Genomic DNA, 19,311 nt, shown 5'->3' with positions numbered 1-19,311 from the left:
AAATTCTTCAGTATGCAATGATAATAAGACGTTATAGATTGTTTTGCATCAGATACTTTATAGTGCATTTTTTTTAGTCTAAGTAACAGTAAACTAGCATCTTAAATGTGTTATCCTTAATTCTAAATAATGGCTACTAATCTACTACATTTTAATTTTCTAGTTTTTTAGGTAATTTCTTAAGAAAGATTCTAAAATTTTATAGCTTATAGAACTATGATGGGATTTTGGAATTAATCTAGTCTTTAGTTCTCTTTTTGAGTTTGAGCATTTTCTTAATGTTGAAAACTTGTCATTGATCTCTCTCACACCTGTAATAGTGGTTGTAACTTCAGTTGAGAAAATATAAACTGACTAAAAGCTACGTTGAATTCAGAAGCATTAATAGCATCTATTTTATTTTGAAAAATAGCTGCTTATATGATTGAGACATACATTATTTAGTATATCTTTAAATTCATGGCCTGTACATTAATTCCACTGGTTAGGGATCAGAGATCTAATCCAGTGCCTTCATATGTATGTAAAGAATCATGAGGTTCTGAGATAAATCACTTGCGTAAAGTCATATAGTTTGTGGCATAGCCAGGTAACCCTTGTTACTTGGGTTAGTGCCTTTATTACCCTTGCTGCTGACGAAGTGAGAAAATGGTTTGTTTTCTTCTTGTTTTTGTTTTTGTTTTTTGTTTTTTGTTTTTTTGCTAATTGCCTCTAAAATTATCTGAGAAATTTTCTTTTGAAATACTTGTGCTTTTTTTCTTTTTTTAAAAATTTTGAATCAGAAAAAGGAGATGTGAAGTCGAAGACTGAAGCTTTGAAGAAAGTGATCATTATGATTCTAAATGGTGAAAAGCTTCCTGGACTTCTGATGACCATCATTCGTTTTGTGCTACCTCTTCAGGATCACACTATCAAAAAATTGCTTCTGGTATTTTGGGAAATTGTTCCCAAAACAACTCCAGATGGGAGACTTTTACATGAAATGATCCTTGTATGTGATGCCTACAGAAAGGTAAACTAAACCACAATTATCCCAGAATAGTGCTTTGATTTTAGATAATTGTAAAATCAATGGAGTGGGCTTTATATTTAATTTTTAAAATTAAATCTTAGTTAAGATGTAAGTTGTGAATATTTGGAACCGAAGTTGTAAAAAGTTTCATTGTTACTTTTTTTAGACATTTTCCATGAATTCTTATGTGTTAGTAAAAACAGTGACACAGAATATAACATTGACAGGATAAGTAAAAATTGCCTTATAAACAGGAGTCTTTGGAAATTATGTGATACTCTTAAGTCTTTTCCTGGAACCTACTCTCTGAGTTTTTCACTGGAAAATTTTGCATTAAAAATTTTTTTTTTTGTAAAATGATGGAACTCAGCATTTCATATTTAAATTTTTATATCAGGATCTTCAGCATCCTAATGAATTTATTCGAGGATCTACTCTTCGTTTTCTTTGCAAATTGAAAGAAGCAGAATTGCTAGAACCTTTAATGCCAGCTATCCGTGCTTGTTTGGAGCATCGACACAGCTACGTTAGAAGAAATGCTGTTTTGGCCATCTATACTATCTATAGGTAAATAAAGGTATTCCTTTGATCTAGTTCTGTGAGGACTGTTTAGTCTCTTAAACTAGAGATTCTAGAATAGTTCCTTACAGATCATATGTATCTTGCAGATATGTTTTGTTTGGCCTGAGCAAGAATTTTTTCCTCACTGTCATTAAGTTGTCAACATTGAAAAGTCAAAATTTCTGTCAACACTGGGTCCTAGTTTCTAAATGGCAACAATCTGCTGAAATTCAGTGACGGTAGCCTTTAAGCAGGTTGTATACTTTCCAGTTTATGACAGTGCCTGTCATTCTCAATTATATTACTGCAGTCCACTTAATTTATTAATTTACTTATCCCATATAGGCTTCGAGTTTTTGACCCAGTTTTAGAATTCCCTTTTTGTGGAATGTGGGTCTTGTCTTTTCACCCTTAGAGACCTTAGGAGGGAACTTTGTAAATAGGAAGGATTGCAATTCTCAGCTGATTCCTGTTCTTCTAAAGTTGAAGATTCTAGACTTTAAAAATAATTCAAAGATAAATAAAATAAATTCAAAGATAAATAAAAATAAATCAGTTAGATAAGGCTAGAAAGTTTGGTTTTTATAATCAGTGGTGTCAATCCACTTTAGAAGTAGGATGTAATTTTTATAAATATCTTTGTACTTTAATAGTTGATTGTCATGTAATTTCACAGTTCTCTTCCTATTACATTTTGTTTCTGTTAGAGAAAATGATATTGTAGTTAATAACGTAGAGTTCTTTGAAAGCTATCATAAGACAGATTTCAGTATTTTAAGCTACAGTGCATATACAAAAACTATGCCATTTATAAGACATTTGGAAAATTGAACACTGCCTATATGATAATATTAAGGAAATGTTAAATTTTTAAAAATAATAATGGTATTATGATTAGTTTTAAAAGGAAAATTCTTAATTTTGGAGAACATATCAGTACATTTACAGAAGAAATGATAAGTGGTCTGGGATTTGCTTCAAAATAATATGGGAGGAGAGGATGTGGGGAGGGGTATAGGTGAAACAAAATGGCTATGAATTAATAATTGCTGAAGTTAGGTGATGGTTGTTAATTATTCTGTAATTATTCTTGTTCATTATTCTGTTCTTGTGTTCATTATTCTGTAAACTACAAATACTTAAAAATCTTCAAAATAAGTAAACAAATATAGTGCATAACTAGTAAAATTCAAGAGACTTTTTTTCCTCTGATAATTCTTGGTGAAAGATCTTTTAGTACTTTGAGGATGTCGTTAATGAGGATCGATATATTCCCAAAGTATTTGAAAGACAGTTATTCAAGTTAGTTGATAGATAACATGTTGAATAAATTAGCTTTTTCTGTATTGAACTAGAAAAATATAATTTGATAACTTATTATATTAAGATGTAAGTTTGAGATCCCTACTGATAATTTTCTAATCGATTTAATGTTCTAAAAATCAAAACAATTGATAGTGTTGTAAAGTTTGATAAAGGTTAATTTTGGTAGTATGTCCAGAGAGTTACTAAAAGAACAAGGTAGATTTTCATTAAACGTGGATTTTTTTTTTTTTTTTTTTTAATTTAAAGAAATTTTGAACATCTTATCCCCGATGCTCCTGAACTGATACATGATTTTCTGGTGAATGAGAAGGATGCAAGTTGCAAAAGGAATGCATTTATGATGCTAATTCATGCAGATCAGGTGAAATACTTTTTTAAAAATACTTATATGACTGTATTTAAATGAGAATTAAAATTATTACATAGGCTTAGTCAAATTTTTAGTCAGTAATTTTGTTTATAGTACATGTGATTTGTATATTTTGATTTATTTAAATTTTCGAACGTAATATACAAATACAGTTTTTTCTTAACCCTTCTCTGGAATATTGCTTATGTGTATATATATAGATTTTTTTCAAGTAAACATTAGCAAGGCATTTAATAACCACTTTACAGTTTTTCCAGATTGAAATTATGGTCATATTCTGTGGCAGTCTGCTTTCGGGCTTTGAATGCTTGTTTTTCCTTCTCTTAGTTTAGATCTAAAATTGTGTAATATAGAACAGTAGCTTTGTATAAAGTCCACCCTGAGCTTTGTCTATGCAAGAAGGGTGGTCTTCATTGTAGACATGTGTTCTTATTTAGGCTCTTCAAATTTTTAAGTGGGTATCAAGTCTACTTCAGCTCCGTTGGTGGTTAGCAGTGACTGCACCTTGGTGGCATCTGATCTTGGAATTTTTGCTATCCAGTATTTATTATCATAATGTGGGAAATAATATGCATGAAAAGTAAAAAATATGGAGTCTATTCATTCCTCTGAAATCTAGACACTGTCATTTTATCTCTAAACAAGATCATAAGAAAGATACTTATTTAGTTCACAATTTTGTCTTCTTTAGAGTTGGTTTTACTGACCTGTGTTTTTGTAATTACCTTCATGAAGATACATAATCAGAAATGTTCAATAAAATTTGTTGATAACTTTGACTGTAGAGGTGGTGTCGAAACTATAGTTCTTTATATCACAGTGGTCAATGTATGAGAATTGATGAGACTTTTCTCCTAGGTCTCAGAACTAGGAGTAACTGTACCCCTAAGGAGCTGGTTTGTTTTGATTGTACAGATAACCCCAAATCATGAACCTTAAACACCCTTGGTTTATGTGCTGGAAAATTCAGACCCCAGATCTGTGGCTCATTTGTAGATTATGTGTTTGATTTTATATCTTACGTTTATGTGTTAACTGTCATTTTTTTCTTTCAGTTAATTTTTCTTTGCTCTAATTTCCTCATTTGTCTTGTTTTTAAGTTGTGTATTTTTTTAAAAATTGCATTAAGTCCCTTTGTTGAATGAGGTGGAGTTTGATAAATATTCTTATTTTTTTAGGATCGAGCTTTGGATTATCTAAGTACTTGTATTGATCAAGTTCAGACATTTGGAGACATTCTTCAGTTGGTTATTGTTGAACTAATTTATAAGGTAAGACTAATCTGTAATGAGTAAAATAAACCTTAAACAGTTTTAAGGTTAAATAGTCTTTTTCTGGGAAGCTGCTTAATTGCTAGAATAATATGTTTTAATAGTAGAAACATTTTATAGCATGGCCTATTAAAGTCTTTTTTAAATTTTCTTTTAGTTGATTGTGTTTTCCAGGTACTCGCTTCCATTCTTTCTAAATCTCTGTAAAGAATTCTATAAAAACTCATGGCTTGACCCAGTACAACTGCAAAGAAATTGTTGTATGCTGTTCAGTCACTGAATAGGTTATAAATTAGGCTTTAGAATAAAATTCAAGATCTTTTCTTGAGTATACTTTGGAAATCTAAAACAAACGAAAAGCCTTAACACTTCTTATATTTCCTGTTTTTAAAAGAAGCAACTTAAATATGTTAATATGACATGATAAGCCATTGACTAACAAGGAAATGAAAAACTAGATAAGAGATTTGGTTTTATAATTAAGTTTTATTGGCAATGTTTTAATTATATATTTTTTGAAAGAATCGATTGCATCTTAATTTCTGATAAAATAAAAAATACATAAACATCCATTTTTGCTATTCATAAACTATTCGAAGCCAACAAAATATATATCAGGAACAGCTTTATTAAGTAGGATGATATAGACAAAAAACTACCCATGGCGGACACTGCTAACTCATTATAGCCATCTTTGTTTCTGCAGGAAAGACCCCTTTTTAACACAGGGTACCAGTTAAATAGAATTGGTATTTAAGATGAAACCAGAACTGTCTACATATAGTTTTAATTTGTATGTATGGTTTAAGGATTTCTGAGGCTCTCAGATATAGAGGTTCTCTGCTATGCAATCACTTCTAAGTCAAGTATGGTCCAGGTTATAGGAAAAAGGAATAGCTTTTGAGTCATGCCCAAGTAATAGAGATTTAATTGGATACATTTTAGGAAAATCTAACAAATACTGACTTCAAAAGAGAAAAAACAAGACATATTTTCTTGACAAGTAAAGATGTTAAGATGCATTTAGAATGGGATGCAAAATTTTAGTTGTCTCCCCAGTATTGAATATAGTTTCAAATAATAAGTAGTTCTTGAAAAAGAGTTTATCTGTTTTGCTTTAAGAACTGATATTTTCCCTTTTTCAACTATTAAGATTTATATAATCCATCATGCTTCCTTTTTTGGAATGACATCCAGAATAAAAATTGAAGACCAAATTTTAATATCATAGTACCCATATTAGTTGGTTAATGTGCTATTGTCCTTGCCTTTGTACTTGACATTTTCTTTTTCACATGTGTGTATAGTAAGCATCTTTTATTATAAACCATCTGAAAACCTTTTGTGAAAGTGAAAATATAAATTATGATCGAACGAATAAATGATCAAGGAGCTATAACAATTACTTGAAGTAAAACATTTCTTTCTGAAATTACCAGCGTTGTGATCCAGTGTCTTATTCCAGGTTGGCTGGCATCTTCAGATTTCTTCATATGACTATTTTTAGCTTTCAAATTAAGAAAACTAGCATCCCATAAGCTGATATCTATTTTTTTTTTAATCTGTTTTAAAGCAAGTGTTTACGAAGTCAGTGAAACCTAAATTTTTCTTCTCCAGGTCTGTCATGCTAATCCATCAGAAAGGGCTCGTTTCATTCGCTGCATCTATAACTTACTACAGTCATCTAGCCCTGCTGTAAAATATGAAGCCGCTGGAACATTAGTGACACTCTCTAGTGCACCTACTGCAATCAAGGTACTAATTTTTTTGTGCGTTAGATGATAGCTATCATTTATGATTTAATGACATTGCAATTTATCATGTGGTTTCTTGGCAACTACAAATTTTATGAAAGTATTAGATTCCTTACATGGTCTGACCTTCTTTCTTTACTTCCTTCCTGCTTTTATACATAAATACATGGAGAGAAAGAGAGGCAGAAACAATATCAATATTTCTAGTTTTGGGAGAATGATACTAGTATTTTAAGATTTCTCCTCATACTTTAATTATATTAAAAAGTAGATGAGAGAATGGATTCTGGATCCTAAATGATGGATTCTAAAAACGGTTCCAGTGAGTATTTTCAGTAATGGAATATTATCTTTCTATTCTTTAGTTTACTACATCAAGACATTTATGGGGGCGGGAGGGGGGGCGGCGAAAGACTGTATGAGAGGAACACCTAGTATATACAGAGAATGAATAGTTCTAGAATGCCAGATTGTGTAAATAGGAGAATTTACTGCTTTACTCACCAGTCGTTTAAACATTTTTTAAACTTTATTTTTAAATAATTTTAGACTTAAAGTTGCAAAAATACAGAAAGTTCCCTTTACCCAACTTCCCATAATGTTCATTTCTTGTATTACAATGGTATAATTGTTAAAACTAAGAAATTATGATTGGAACAATATATTTAAACTATGGACTATTTGAATTTCACCAGTTTCCTCACTAATGTCCATTTTCTGTCCCAGGACCCAGTTCAGGTTCACACATTACATTTACGTGTAGTTACTAGTTTTCTCTAATCTGTGACAGTCCCTCACACTTTTCTTATTTTTCATGACCTTAAAAGTTTTGAAGAATATTGGGTCAGTTTGTAAAACATCCCTCAATTTGTGTTTTTCTGATGTTTTCTTATGATTACCTGAGGTAATATATTTTGGGGAAGGATACCACAGAAGTGATACATCTTTCTCAGCGTATCACAAAGAAGTATATATGTTGATATAACTTATTATTGGTGATATTAACCTTGATCAGTCATTTGGTTAAGGTATTGTCTGCCAAATTTCTCCACTGTTACATTATGATTTTTCCTTTTATAATCAGTAAATATTTTGTGAAGAAACTTTGAAACTGTGTGGATATCCTATTTCTTCTCAAACTTGCATCAACTAATTTTAGTATCCATCAGTGGATCTTCTCTACAGCACTTAGTTTACTGTGGTATTTTAACAGTTATCTTCTATGTCCTCATTCTCCATTTACTAATTAGAGCTGTTCTGCAAAGAACAGCTGTTCCTTCTCCTTCCTTCTTCCCTCCCTCCTTTCCTTTTTTCCTTTCTCTATATCAGTATGAATATTTTATTGTATGGATTATAATCCAACATTATTATTTATTTTGTTGATCAAGTTGTTCCAGGTCATTCGCAAGTCTTTCAGGCTTGCTCCTTTGTCCTCTGCTTTTAATAATTCATGGTCATCTTAATATTCATGATTTTTCTGTACTGTAATGCAGATGTGTTAGACTGCACCTAAAGTTAAAGATGCTCAGTAGCTATACTTTTTGGGATTGTCTCTCTGCTTTTTTCCTTCCTTGTTTCTTAGTTTCTACCCTTAATTTTTGGCTGTTAATAGCATTTCTGCCTGTAGCAGCCCCTTTTTATCCTTTAAATTTTTGGTGCTTTTAATCTTTTGTAAACTTGAAAAATAATAAGATTTGTTAGAATTTAGAGAACAGAGGGACACATTCATCTGGGAAAAATGCATGGACTCTTAGTGCAGGAGTAGTGAATATGTTTCGGCTTCTTGTAGGCTTTTTCCCCCCTTGTTTTCAGATTCTATGTTCAAGATAGATGAATATGTTCTTGAAATGTATTTCTTTTTTTTATATAGGCTGCTGCTCAGTGTTACATTGATTTAATTATTAAGGAGAGTGACAACAATGTAAAACTCATTGTTCTGGATCGATTGATAGAATTAAAAGAACATCCTGCTCATGAACGAGTACTACAGGTAAATATTATCTGACAGAGAGAAATCCTAAGTAAAATCATTTCACATTGAGATAACTCCAAGCCTTGCCCTTTTGGGTAGCTTAAATGCTTGGATACTAGGCAGTTTAAATTTTGTTCAACTAAGGTGTAACTCTTGAATCAGCATAGACCTTTGGGATATTATTTTTGCCATTAAAAAATATTTCTAACATGAATTAATATCTTTTATATTTTCTACTTGTTATGCACTTGGTGTTTTTAGCAATAGAGATAGATTTGTGTTGATTTGAACATAATTTACATTTCTTGGAAAATAATTATGCCAACTGATTGAGAATAAAAGATTATTAGAATTTAGAAAGTATCAGCATTCCTATTTAATCTGTGAATAATGATTGTTATTAAAAAAAAGCAACATGAGAGCTAAATTCAGTGCTGATTCAACAAAAATCTTCTATGAAGGACATTATTGGGACAATTGGATAAATGTGAATATAGACTGTATATTAATATTATAATGTTAAATTCACTGAATTTGATCATTGTATCGTGGTTATGTAAGAAATTATTCATATTCTTGGGAAGTCTACACTAAAGTATTTAAAAGTAGAGTATGATAAGGCAATTGTGGCAAAATATTAACAACTAATGAATGTAAATGAAGGTTATACAGTTCATTCTAAGACTTTAGAAGTTTTTTTATCTGAAAGGTTTAAAAATATAAAATTTTAAAGAAGTTAAATTACTTGTTAATTCTGCATCTTTAAAATATTACATTTTCTTGCAGAGCCAAAATAACATCGCACTTAACAAAATTGTTGATAGTTTCTTATCAAATATCAACTTCAAACTCAGATTTTCCCAGATGTCCCCCAAATGCCTTTTTGATTTGATTTGTCCAGTTCATGATTATACATCATATCTGATTGTTATGTCCCTTATGTCTTTTAATTTGAGCAGTATTTATTTTTCATGACACTGACTTATTGAAGAGATCAGACCAATTGTCCTTATAAGATGCCCCTCCTCTGGATATGTCTGGTTATTATGTCATTTAGCTTGTTCCTCTGACGTCTGTATTTCTTGTAAACTGCGAGTTGATCTAAAGTTTGATAGACTCGGTAAACGTTTTCAGTTTGAATACATCATGTATGGTATTTCATACTTCATATTGCTTTACATCAGGAGACCCAAAATATCTGGTCCTTCTACCACTAGTGATTTTATTATTGATTATAGAATTAAGGTGATGATGAACAGATTCCTTCATTTTACGGTTAAGATTTTCTTCTCGTGACCAAAAACACTGATGTTAATTCTGGATTTTTTTGTTCTTTTTCAGGACCTGGTTATGGACATCCTAAGAGTATTGAGTACACCAGACCTGGAAGTTCGCAAGAAAACTCTGCAGTTAGCATTGGATCTTGTCTCTTCTAGGAATGTCGAAGAGGTAAAACAAAAATCTGAGAGCAGTTTGTCAGTTGTCAAGCCAAACGTGATGTAATTCTCACTTATTTTTATTTTGTTCTATAGCTGGTTATTGTCCTGAAGAAGGAAGTAATTAAAACAAATAATGTGTCTGAACATGAAGATACTGACAAATATAGACAACTCCTTGTGCGAACATTGCATTCCTGTTCTGTCCGATTTCCAGATATGGCTGCAAATGTTATTCCTGTGGTATGTAATTGATTACCTTTATTTTGAAATTCTCTAAAAGAATTTTTAAAATTCTAGATATTGAGTAATTAAACTCTAGAAATCTCAACTATCTGGAATTATTAAATCTCCTAGTCAGAAATGATCTTTATGTCCACTCTTAAGTTCAGAAGAATAAGGCCTCTGACATTTTTCTTACATCTTCACTCCAATAAAATGACAAAAATACCTCCACATTATTATAATTAATGTTTGTTACAGTTATCTAAAGTAAAATTATTCTTTGTATATACGTCAGTGGGGTGAATAAGTATTTCTTTCAAATCATTTTACCTCTTAAAGTTGAAGGACTCAGTTATAGGAAAAATTCACCTACCTAGAATATTTTATTTTCTGTCACTGTCAGATAAATGAAGTGTGTTATTGTATTTTGAAATTTTGTCTTCATGCTCTGAATTTTTTCTAAAATAATTTTGCCTTTAGTTACAACTTAGTCATATCCAACTTATTTTGAGTTGTGGATTTCCAGCTTCTGTTGTACAGTGAGCTTTATAATAAACTTTGCTGCACACAAAATAGAAGAGCCATATGACTTTGTTTACATAATGATACATGTCTCTCAACTTACATTTTGTTATATATTTGAAAATTATTATATACTTTGTAAATTTTTTAAATTTATATAAACCTTACTAAAAATTACTTAAGGTGTTAAACCTTAGATAATTTTTATTCTGAAAATTATATAATTATTATTCTCCTTTCCTTTTTTTCTAGTTAATGGAATTTCTCAGTGACAGTAATGAAGCAGCAGCTGCTGATGTCTTGGAGTTTGTTCGTGAAGCCATTCAGCGCTTTGATAACTTGAGAATGCTTATTGTTGAGAAGATGCTTGAAGTCTTTCATGCCATTAAATCCGTCAAGTGAGTTTAAAATCTGTTTAAATGTAAAGTCAAGCATTTTACCAGTGTCTGTCTTTAAAGAGTCAGTTGTTAAAAGAATATAAGGGAGCCAGTCAAACCAAAATAAGACAAAATCAGTTTGACAATAATCATCACCTCACCCTTACCCCTAGTTAATCCTTAATCTGTGGGCAAAATTTATTTTTGTATTAGTTACTGAGCTAGATTTCACCATCCTAATTTCCTCTAAAACTCTGGGAATCCGAAAATGACTAAGGAATAAATTTTTAAAAGGTATCTGTTTTTGGATTTCATTGTTATTTATATCCCCTTTTAGTATTTATTAAAGTGAATGATTGCAAATGCAACCTAAATTTGATATGTTTCCCTTCAGATAGCCTTTGCTAATGAGAAAGGACTGTTGCATCCAAATTTTGTTTCATTTAAAGCATCGGATGGATAGACTATAATTGACTTGCATTATATCTGCCTAGATTGAAAGGAAAGGACCATTACAAAATAGTTTTTCTGATTGAAAATGTGTTGGTTTTATGGAGGCGAGATTTGCTTTCTCTGTGAGAAAAAAATATATATATCAAAGTTTTACTTTTGGTAGCCATGATGTGTTAGAGCCTAAGTTTCTAGAATTTTTAAAGAATGAATTTAATGAAAATCTTAGGGAAAAAAAATGACTGAAGACTATTTACTTTAATATGTTTAACTAGAAAATAGTTACTTTCTTTACTTTTGGAAATATTTTTGTTATTCATCTTTTGCACGCCTTTCTTGTCCATTGTTCTGTTCAGTATCCTGGCTCTTATTTTTAGTGACTACAAATAAAAAATACCTTTACATTAAAATAATAAACTTTTCATAGTAGTACGTGATCTAGTCAAGTTTATCTTAACTCTGTCCTAAATAGAAGATAAAATTTTATAGGAAACATTTTGGTATTTTATTGTTACTACTGTGTTTACCAGTTTTAAATTGTTCCTATTAATGGTGGATGAGAACAATTATTTTCCTTCCAATCCTTGCAATTTCCAGAGAGAATCAAAGAAACTTAGTGTCTTTGTTATAGTTTTTTCTTAAAATGTCATCCATAATCCCTTAAAGTGCAGAATCTTGTTTTCTTGTTTTGAGCATAAATGCACAAAGAAAGTGCTTTGCTTCAAGATTATTTTTGGCAAAGTCAGTGTTTCAGAACTTATATTCTTGCCTCAGGATTTATCGAGGAGCATTATGGATCCTGGGAGAATACTGTAGTACCAAGGAAGATATTCAGAGTGTAATGACTGAGGTCCGCAGGTCCCTTGGAGAGGTATGTTTTACTTTAATCATTGCTACTTTATATGGTGATTTTTACTTTAGTACATCTGACTTTTATGTCATAATTTGCTTTCTTTTTTTTATTTAGAAGTATCTGGGCTAAAAAACTGAAAAATGCATTTTAATTACCCAGATAATTAATTGTGGGAAATTGGGGGAGTTCCCCTCCCCTGCATTGAGCCATAGCACCTATTTTATCTGTTTATTTACCATTCTGGGTAAGATTTTTATTAAAGAAAAGCTTCTGTGTTTTCAAAAAAGGAAAAAGACTAAAAGCTCAGCTTTAGCCTATGTGTTCTGAAAGAAAAATGCAAGTATGACAGGACTGACTTTACAATATTTATGAATTAAAACTAGTAATATTTCCTCATCCAAATAACCATATGGAATAATAGAAATAATAATGCTTGTTAGGAGACCTGGGTTCCAGTCTTGTTTCTGCCAGTAATTAGCTCTGGGACCTTAGATATAAATTCCCTAACCTGACTGGACATCAGGTTTTCATCTATAAAATAAAGTAATTGATAGATAATGATTGAAGGCTCTTAGAGCTCTTAAATTAGATGATGGGCTAATAAATACTAGTAGCCATCTGGTTTTCTAAAAAAGGTAGTTGATGAAGTTATTTTGTACAAATAAGTCAGATTTATTTTATTTTAGAAGGATGGGTACACTTTTGGTTAGCATTTCAAGAGAAGGGATGGAAAAGAGGAACAAGAGTACCTACTTTGTCTTAGTCACTATAGTAAGCATTTTCCTATTAAGTAACTTGAGTGGAAAGAATTAAGATTTACATTTAGCAAATCTTAGTAAAATTTAAAGATCTCTTTAGTAAGAAACTGAAGCTAATAGTAGTTTAATTTGCCCGAAACCATACAACTAGTTAATGGCGTCCAACTCAGAAGTCCCTCTTCGACTCACTACCATTACCATGGGAAGGAAAGAAAATTGAAAGCAGAATTCCAAGTTCAAAAAATTCCTTTGAGGGAATGCTTCTCTATAGAAATTATTGAATATTTAAATATGATTTTTCTTGCAATTGATACTACTAAATTGATGTTTCCAATTGATTTTTAGATCCCAATCGTAGAGTCAGAAATAAAGAAAGAAGCTGGTGAATTAAAACCTGAAGAAGAAATAACTGTGGGGCCAGTTCAGAAATTGGTAACTGAGATGGGTACCTATGCAACTCAAAGTGCCCTTAGCAGTTCTAGACCCACCAAAAAAGAGGAAGAAAGGTAATTTGCAGCAGTTGTGCTTGGCCAGCTATACTTTTTTAAAATTACCATATGAAACAATCAAGTTATTCCTTTCCTCTAGTTTTTTTGACCAAAATGGAAATCTTTGCCAGTTAAGATACTTGAAAGGATTAAACTAATTATTATTAAAGCAATAATTGTTGAAAATTTGCGATACATTCGTTATAGAGTATAACTCATCATTTACAATATGTTTTAGGTAGCATCATCATAACAATAGAAGGTGAATAAAGTATTCTCAATAAATTTACGTTTATATGCCTTCTGTGGACGTTCTGTAAAGCATTTTATATTGCAATAAAGTTTATTTCTCTTTAAGAAAAGAGATACTTGAAAGGAGGATATTTTTCGTTCAGGAATCATCTTCATGGTTTTAATCCTTTGCTCCTTATAACTCTTCTCCTTGAAATAACTTCTGTTTAAAACTATTTTACTCACATGGAAAAGGCTAAGTTGAGGTAACTTTGATATTGGAGTTTCATTACCAATTCCTTAGGAAACATATTTTAGATTTTCCACCTCTAACTGATGGAATAAAATTTTGATAATTTCCTCTTTATTTTGCTCTCCAGTTTTATAGTGAAGGTGACGAAAATAATGCCTAAAATTTTAATGATTATGTACTGAGCATTGTGCTAAGTAGTATGCTTCATATAATCTTGACAACAACTCATTGAGATAAAGTATGTTGTTGTGCTGCTTTATAGAATGGGAATTTGAGGCTTGAAGAGGTTTGTAACTTACCTAAAGAGACACAACGAATAAATACGATAAGCGGGGATTTGAATGTAGTTCATTGGCTCCAGTAGATACACCCTTAACTGTTTTCTTTATCCGTATTCAGTTGACTCTTGTATCATTTGAAGATAAGTTTTAAACCTATGAATTTTTTTCTTTTTCCTTTTTCATCTGAGAAGGGCTAAAGAAGGAGCTAGTTGAGATCCTTATTAGTGAAGAGTGGCAGAGTGTTAAATGGCCCTACTTGAATAATCTATGCAAAAGATGCATGCTGCTAAGGACATTAGTGTGTTTCATTTCCCTTGATTACTCTGCAGACCTCCCCTGAGAGGATTCCTTCTGGATGGAGATTTCTTTGTCGCTGCCTCCCTTGCTACAACTCTGACCAAGATTGCCTTGCGCTATGTAGCTTTGGTTCAAGAGAAGAAAAAGCAAAATGTAAGTCCATTCTACGTTTTCCCAACAAATGAATATTAAGTGCCTGTTGTATATATTGAACTGTGAAGGACCCAAAAAAGTTCCTGTTATAAAAGAGCTTATGGTTTACAAGGGGAAGTGGACACAGCAATATAATGTTATTGTAAAATTGACAAAATTATACAATAATAATACCTTGTAATTGGTCCAGTGGGAGAGATATAAGTATTTATGAAGTCATTTCTGTTTGCTGGGATTAGTCAAGGCTCAGTGAAAGAAATGCCTCTCTCTCTTTAGTTTCTTCATCTAGTCATTGCCAATTTTATCCCAGAAATGTCTCTTAAATATGTTCCCATTTCTACAGTTTATAACCTTTATCATTGCGTCTGATCATTCCAATTGTGTGCTCATTTAAAATACTGTACTTTAATTCTCTCCAACCCCTACTGCCATCCTTTGTGCTGTTATCCTACATTTTATTTTTACATGTCATGTTATGAACCCTATGGTGCATTTATTATTTTGGGGTAATTATCTTTTTATATACATATATGCATTTCTTAATTATCTAGAGTTGACACCCAGGTAGGGAGGTGACATACTTAGCTAGTTGTAAAAAGTCGAGATTTGGGAACAGGGAAACAGGGCAAAAAGTTCAAATACCTTCATGGATGTGGTTTTTTTTCTTTTCTTTTCTTTTCTTTTTTTAACATATTTTTCTTTATGGTAAAATATACATAACATAGAATTTACCATTTTAACTGTTTTTAAGCATATAGTTCAGTGGCATTAAATACATCCACATTGTCATTTAGCTATTACTATCCATCTCCAGAACTTTTCATCATCCCCAACTAAAACTGTACCCAGTAAACAATAACTCCACCCCCCAGCTCTAGGCAATCACCATTCTACTTTCTATCTCTGCATTTGCCTATTCTGCGTGCCTCATTAAGTGGAATCATACAATACTTGTTCTTTTACTACTGGCTTATTTTACTTAGGATGATGTCGTTAAACTTCATCCATATGGTAGCATGTATCAGAATTTCCTTCCTTTTTAAGGCTGTATGTATAATATCTTCTGTTTTTGTTTTTTCATTTATTGTAAATAGTCATATTTTCTTTTAACGATTTTTTAAATGAGAAAAAAGTCTTATATTTACCAACATATTTACTGTTTATGATGCTCGTCATTCTTTTATGTAAATTCAGATTTCCATCTGATATTTTCTTTCTTCCTCAAGACTTGAACATCCTTATATTCAAGTCTGCTGGTGGTGAATTCTCTCAGCTTTTATTTGCCTGAAAAAAATTTTCGTCTTCCTTAAAAAAAAAATCTCTGTGGTAGAATTGTGAATGTTTTCATATTGCTAAAATAAATAGTGATGTAATAACTAATAAGAAAAAAATTACTCATGGTCATAGCACTGAAGTACAAATCTTTCTAATATTGTGGAGACAAACGTCAGAAGATAGAATTGCATTCTTCCCTCCAGGAGTTTAATATGGCTTTAATCTCTGAAACACTTTCTTCTCTGGTAGTGATCATTCTGTGTTTTATAATACTGCAGTTTCAATTAACATTATGACAAACATTTTCCCATGTTATTCTAAACTTTTCTTAACGTAATGATTAAAATATTTAATAGCTGTATAACAGTTCATTAGATTCCTTCATTTACTTAAGCCACCATGTAATCGGACATTTTCACTCTAAATTTGATATTTTCAACTTTTTTTTTTTTTTACTTCCATAATACAAAGAGCAATAAGCGAGATTTAGAGGGCCAGGCAGATTACAATGTATATTATGTATTAACTCTTTTATTAATTATTTCGATTTATTGACAGTAATTTATTGCAACTCTCTGTGGGCCATTATTTATGTATTCAGGTCTTGTCACAGTAATCGTCTGTTCTTTATGCTTTTAAATAATCTCCAAGATTCTGTCCAATTTGATTTCCTCTCATGGAAAAGCTGCTATACTTTCGCAAGTTGGGAGATCATTTGCTGACATCTGTTTGAGAGAGCCAGGTTTCCTGTAACACTTGGTTCGTGAAGTTTGCCAGATTTGGCACAAGGCAAGAGGAAGTTTGGTTGTCATCACACTGACTCACCTTCATTTACACCTTTTCCAGTGCTCTTCATTCGTGCAGATCTGAGTTTCTCCCTGGTATCATATACTTTTGCCTAAAAGAATTTGCTTCAACTTTTCTTGTAGTGCAGGTCTGTTGGCAGTGAATTTTCTTGATTTTTGTTTGTATGTAAAAGTATATTTCTCTTTCATTTTTTGAAAGATATCTTTGTGGGTATAGATTTCTAGGTTGACAGTTTTTTTCTTTTAGTGCTATTAAGATGTTATTTCACTGTTTTTTCTGTCTTACATGTTACCAGTATTGTCAGTACTCTAAAAGATGTACCTCCATTATTTTCTGACTTTCTAATGAGAAGCCTAATGTCAGTCTCATGTCTCTGTGGAATGTGTCCTGTTTTCTCTGCTTCGTTTTAGATTTTTTCCATATCACTGGATTTCGGTAATTTGGTTAGGATATGCCTTGGTGTGGTTTTTTGTTTGTTTTTTTTTATGTTTACTTTGTGCTTCATTGAGCTTCTTAGATATGAAGGTTTATAGTTGTCATCAATTTTGGGAAATTTTCGGCCATTATTTCTTCAGCTTTTATTTCTGTCCTCTCCTTTCCTCTGGAGACAGTATGCAGGCTCAGAGGATCGTTACACTTATACACTTACTCTTCTGCTGGTTCTTTCCCAAGGCCTCTGGTAGTTTTTTCATGCATGTATGCTAATCAGTACTCAGCCAAAGACAGTTTGGCAGTGACATTGAGACATTGAACACTTTGTCAGGAAAATGCTGCAGGTGACTGAAAAAGTAAGTTGGAGTCACTTGCGGAAAACCTTAAATAGCTGGCTAAGTAGTATAGACTTCAGTACGAAGTCTGTGGGAAGTCATTGAAGGTGGTCACAATTAGAGGAATATGATTTCTAAGGATTAAGATAGCATGAACAGGTGATGATAGCATTTAGCATCACCAGTAGTGGGACAACCTGACATCATTTGCCTAATGATGCAGTAAGGTAAGAAATACAAAACACCACCTATCTGACTTTGAAGTTGGGAAATATAAATATAACCAAAAGTAGGAGACATTCTATAAAAGAACTGACCTGGACTCTTAAAAAGTCGTTGTGATGGAAAACAGTACAAAAAGCCAGGGGACTGGTCTAGATTAAAAGGGACTAAGGAGAATAACAGCCAAATAAAATGCATGAAGCTGATCTTGGATTAAAAAAACAATGAAAACATTTTTGACAATTAGGAAGATTTATTTAAATTTAGAGTATACAGTAGATATTGTAGGATTGTTACATTTCTTAAGTGAGATAATGATACTGAGGTTATGTAGGAAACTGTCCTGATTTTTAAGACATGCATGCTGAAGTATTTATGAGGTGAAGTACCTTACTTTCATATATTAGCTATAAAAAATAAATGTACATATGTAAGTAGAATAAGAAAGCAAATATGGCAAGATATTAATTGTGAAATGTATCATTCTTCTAACTTTTCTGTAATTGGAATTTTTAAAATATAGCATTGGTGAGGTTAGAGTAAGGCAAAAACAGTTAAAAAGTCATGGCTGTCCTTCAGTTGAGGGTTAATGAAGGTTTTAGAGGTGGCAGCTGGATTCTAGAAAGGAAAAGGTACAAAAAGGATGGCGATAAAATCTGAAGGATTTGAAATCTTATTCAAGTGAAGTAAAAGTTTTATTTCTTGGATCGTGAGTTATAATAAAGTGACAGTTGGAGAATCGTGACAATAAATAATTCATTTCTTTACTTTTCTAGTCTTTTGTTGCTGAGGCCATGTTGCTCATGGCTACTATCCTTCATTTGGGAAAATCCTCTCTTCCTAAGAAGCCAATTACAGATGATGATGTAGATCGAATTTCCCTGTGCCTCAAGGTCTTGTCTGAATGTTCGCCGTTAATGAATGACATTTTCAATAAGGAATGCAGGCAGTCCCTTTCTCATATGTTATCTGCTAAACTCGAAGAAGAGAAATTATCCCAAAAGGTAAGGTGTATGTGATAAAGCCATAAAAGTGCTTTGTGGCTCTTTTTTTTCAGTCCTCATATGTAAGGCTGTCCCTATTAAAGGCCTACAAAACTATGTTTCCGTATTAAAAAGACATGTGTTTGTTTTCTCAACACAGAAAGAATCTGAAAAGAGGAATGTGACAGTACAGCCTGATGACCCCATTTCCTTCATGCAACTAACTGCTAAGAATGAAATGAACTGCAAGGAAGATCAGTTTCAGCTGAGTTTGCTAGCAGCAATGGGTAATACACAGAGGAAAGAGGCAGCAGATCCCCTAGCATCTAAACTTAACAAGGTAACAAAATGTCAGATACCCTGGTAAGTTATTTAATTGGCTACTTAAGAAAGTAATAATCAGGATGTTGTTGGTCCCGCTGTTTTTTAAAAGAAAAATGAATTATACAGCATCAGTTTTTGTCAATTCAGTGTGATAGTCTACGGCCATGCTACCCTGAACAAACTTGATCCCGTCTGATCTTGGAAGATCTGGGAGACCACCTGGCAAGACCAGGTGCTGTAGGCATACAAAATTTAAAAAATAAGGGATTGTAAACCGACAAGCTCCTTGCAATCTATGAGGTCAATCAAGGGTTGCCTCGCCTAAAAAAAAAAAAATACCATG

At 32.0% G+C, this 19,311-nt stretch overlaps 1 protein-coding gene across 1 annotated transcript in view; it reads left to right on the top strand.

The window, feature by feature from the left end:
* Nucleotides 1–19,311, top strand: part of COPB1 (COPI coat complex subunit beta 1) — a 31,495-nt gene that overhangs the window by 3,425 nt on the left and 8,759 nt on the right. Inside the window, exons 3-16 of the mRNA XM_016162040.2 lie at nt 783–1,012; nt 1,410–1,579; nt 3,146–3,260; nt 4,448–4,540; nt 6,158–6,295; nt 8,165–8,284; nt 9,608–9,715; nt 9,799–9,945; nt 10,702–10,847; nt 12,051–12,147; nt 13,233–13,393; nt 14,470–14,590; nt 18,438–18,665; nt 18,805–18,984. Of these exons, the coding sequence (XP_016017526.1) occupies nt 783–1,012; nt 1,410–1,579; nt 3,146–3,260; nt 4,448–4,540; nt 6,158–6,295; nt 8,165–8,284; nt 9,608–9,715; nt 9,799–9,945; nt 10,702–10,847; nt 12,051–12,147; nt 13,233–13,393; nt 14,470–14,590; nt 18,438–18,665; nt 18,805–18,984 (2,054 nt within the window). The remainder of the gene's footprint in view (nt 1–782; nt 1,013–1,409; nt 1,580–3,145; nt 3,261–4,447; nt 4,541–6,157; nt 6,296–8,164; nt 8,285–9,607; nt 9,716–9,798; nt 9,946–10,701; nt 10,848–12,050; nt 12,148–13,232; nt 13,394–14,469; nt 14,591–18,437; nt 18,666–18,804; nt 18,985–19,311) is intronic.

Source organism: Rousettus aegyptiacus, unplaced genomic scaffold (assembly GCF_014176215.1).
Source record: "Rousettus aegyptiacus isolate mRouAeg1 unplaced genomic scaffold, mRouAeg1.p scaffold_m13_p_5, whole genome shotgun sequence".
NCBI lineage: Eukaryota > Metazoa > Chordata > Mammalia > Chiroptera > Pteropodidae > Rousettus > Rousettus aegyptiacus.
This window is presented reverse-complemented; position numbering and strand designations above follow the sequence as displayed.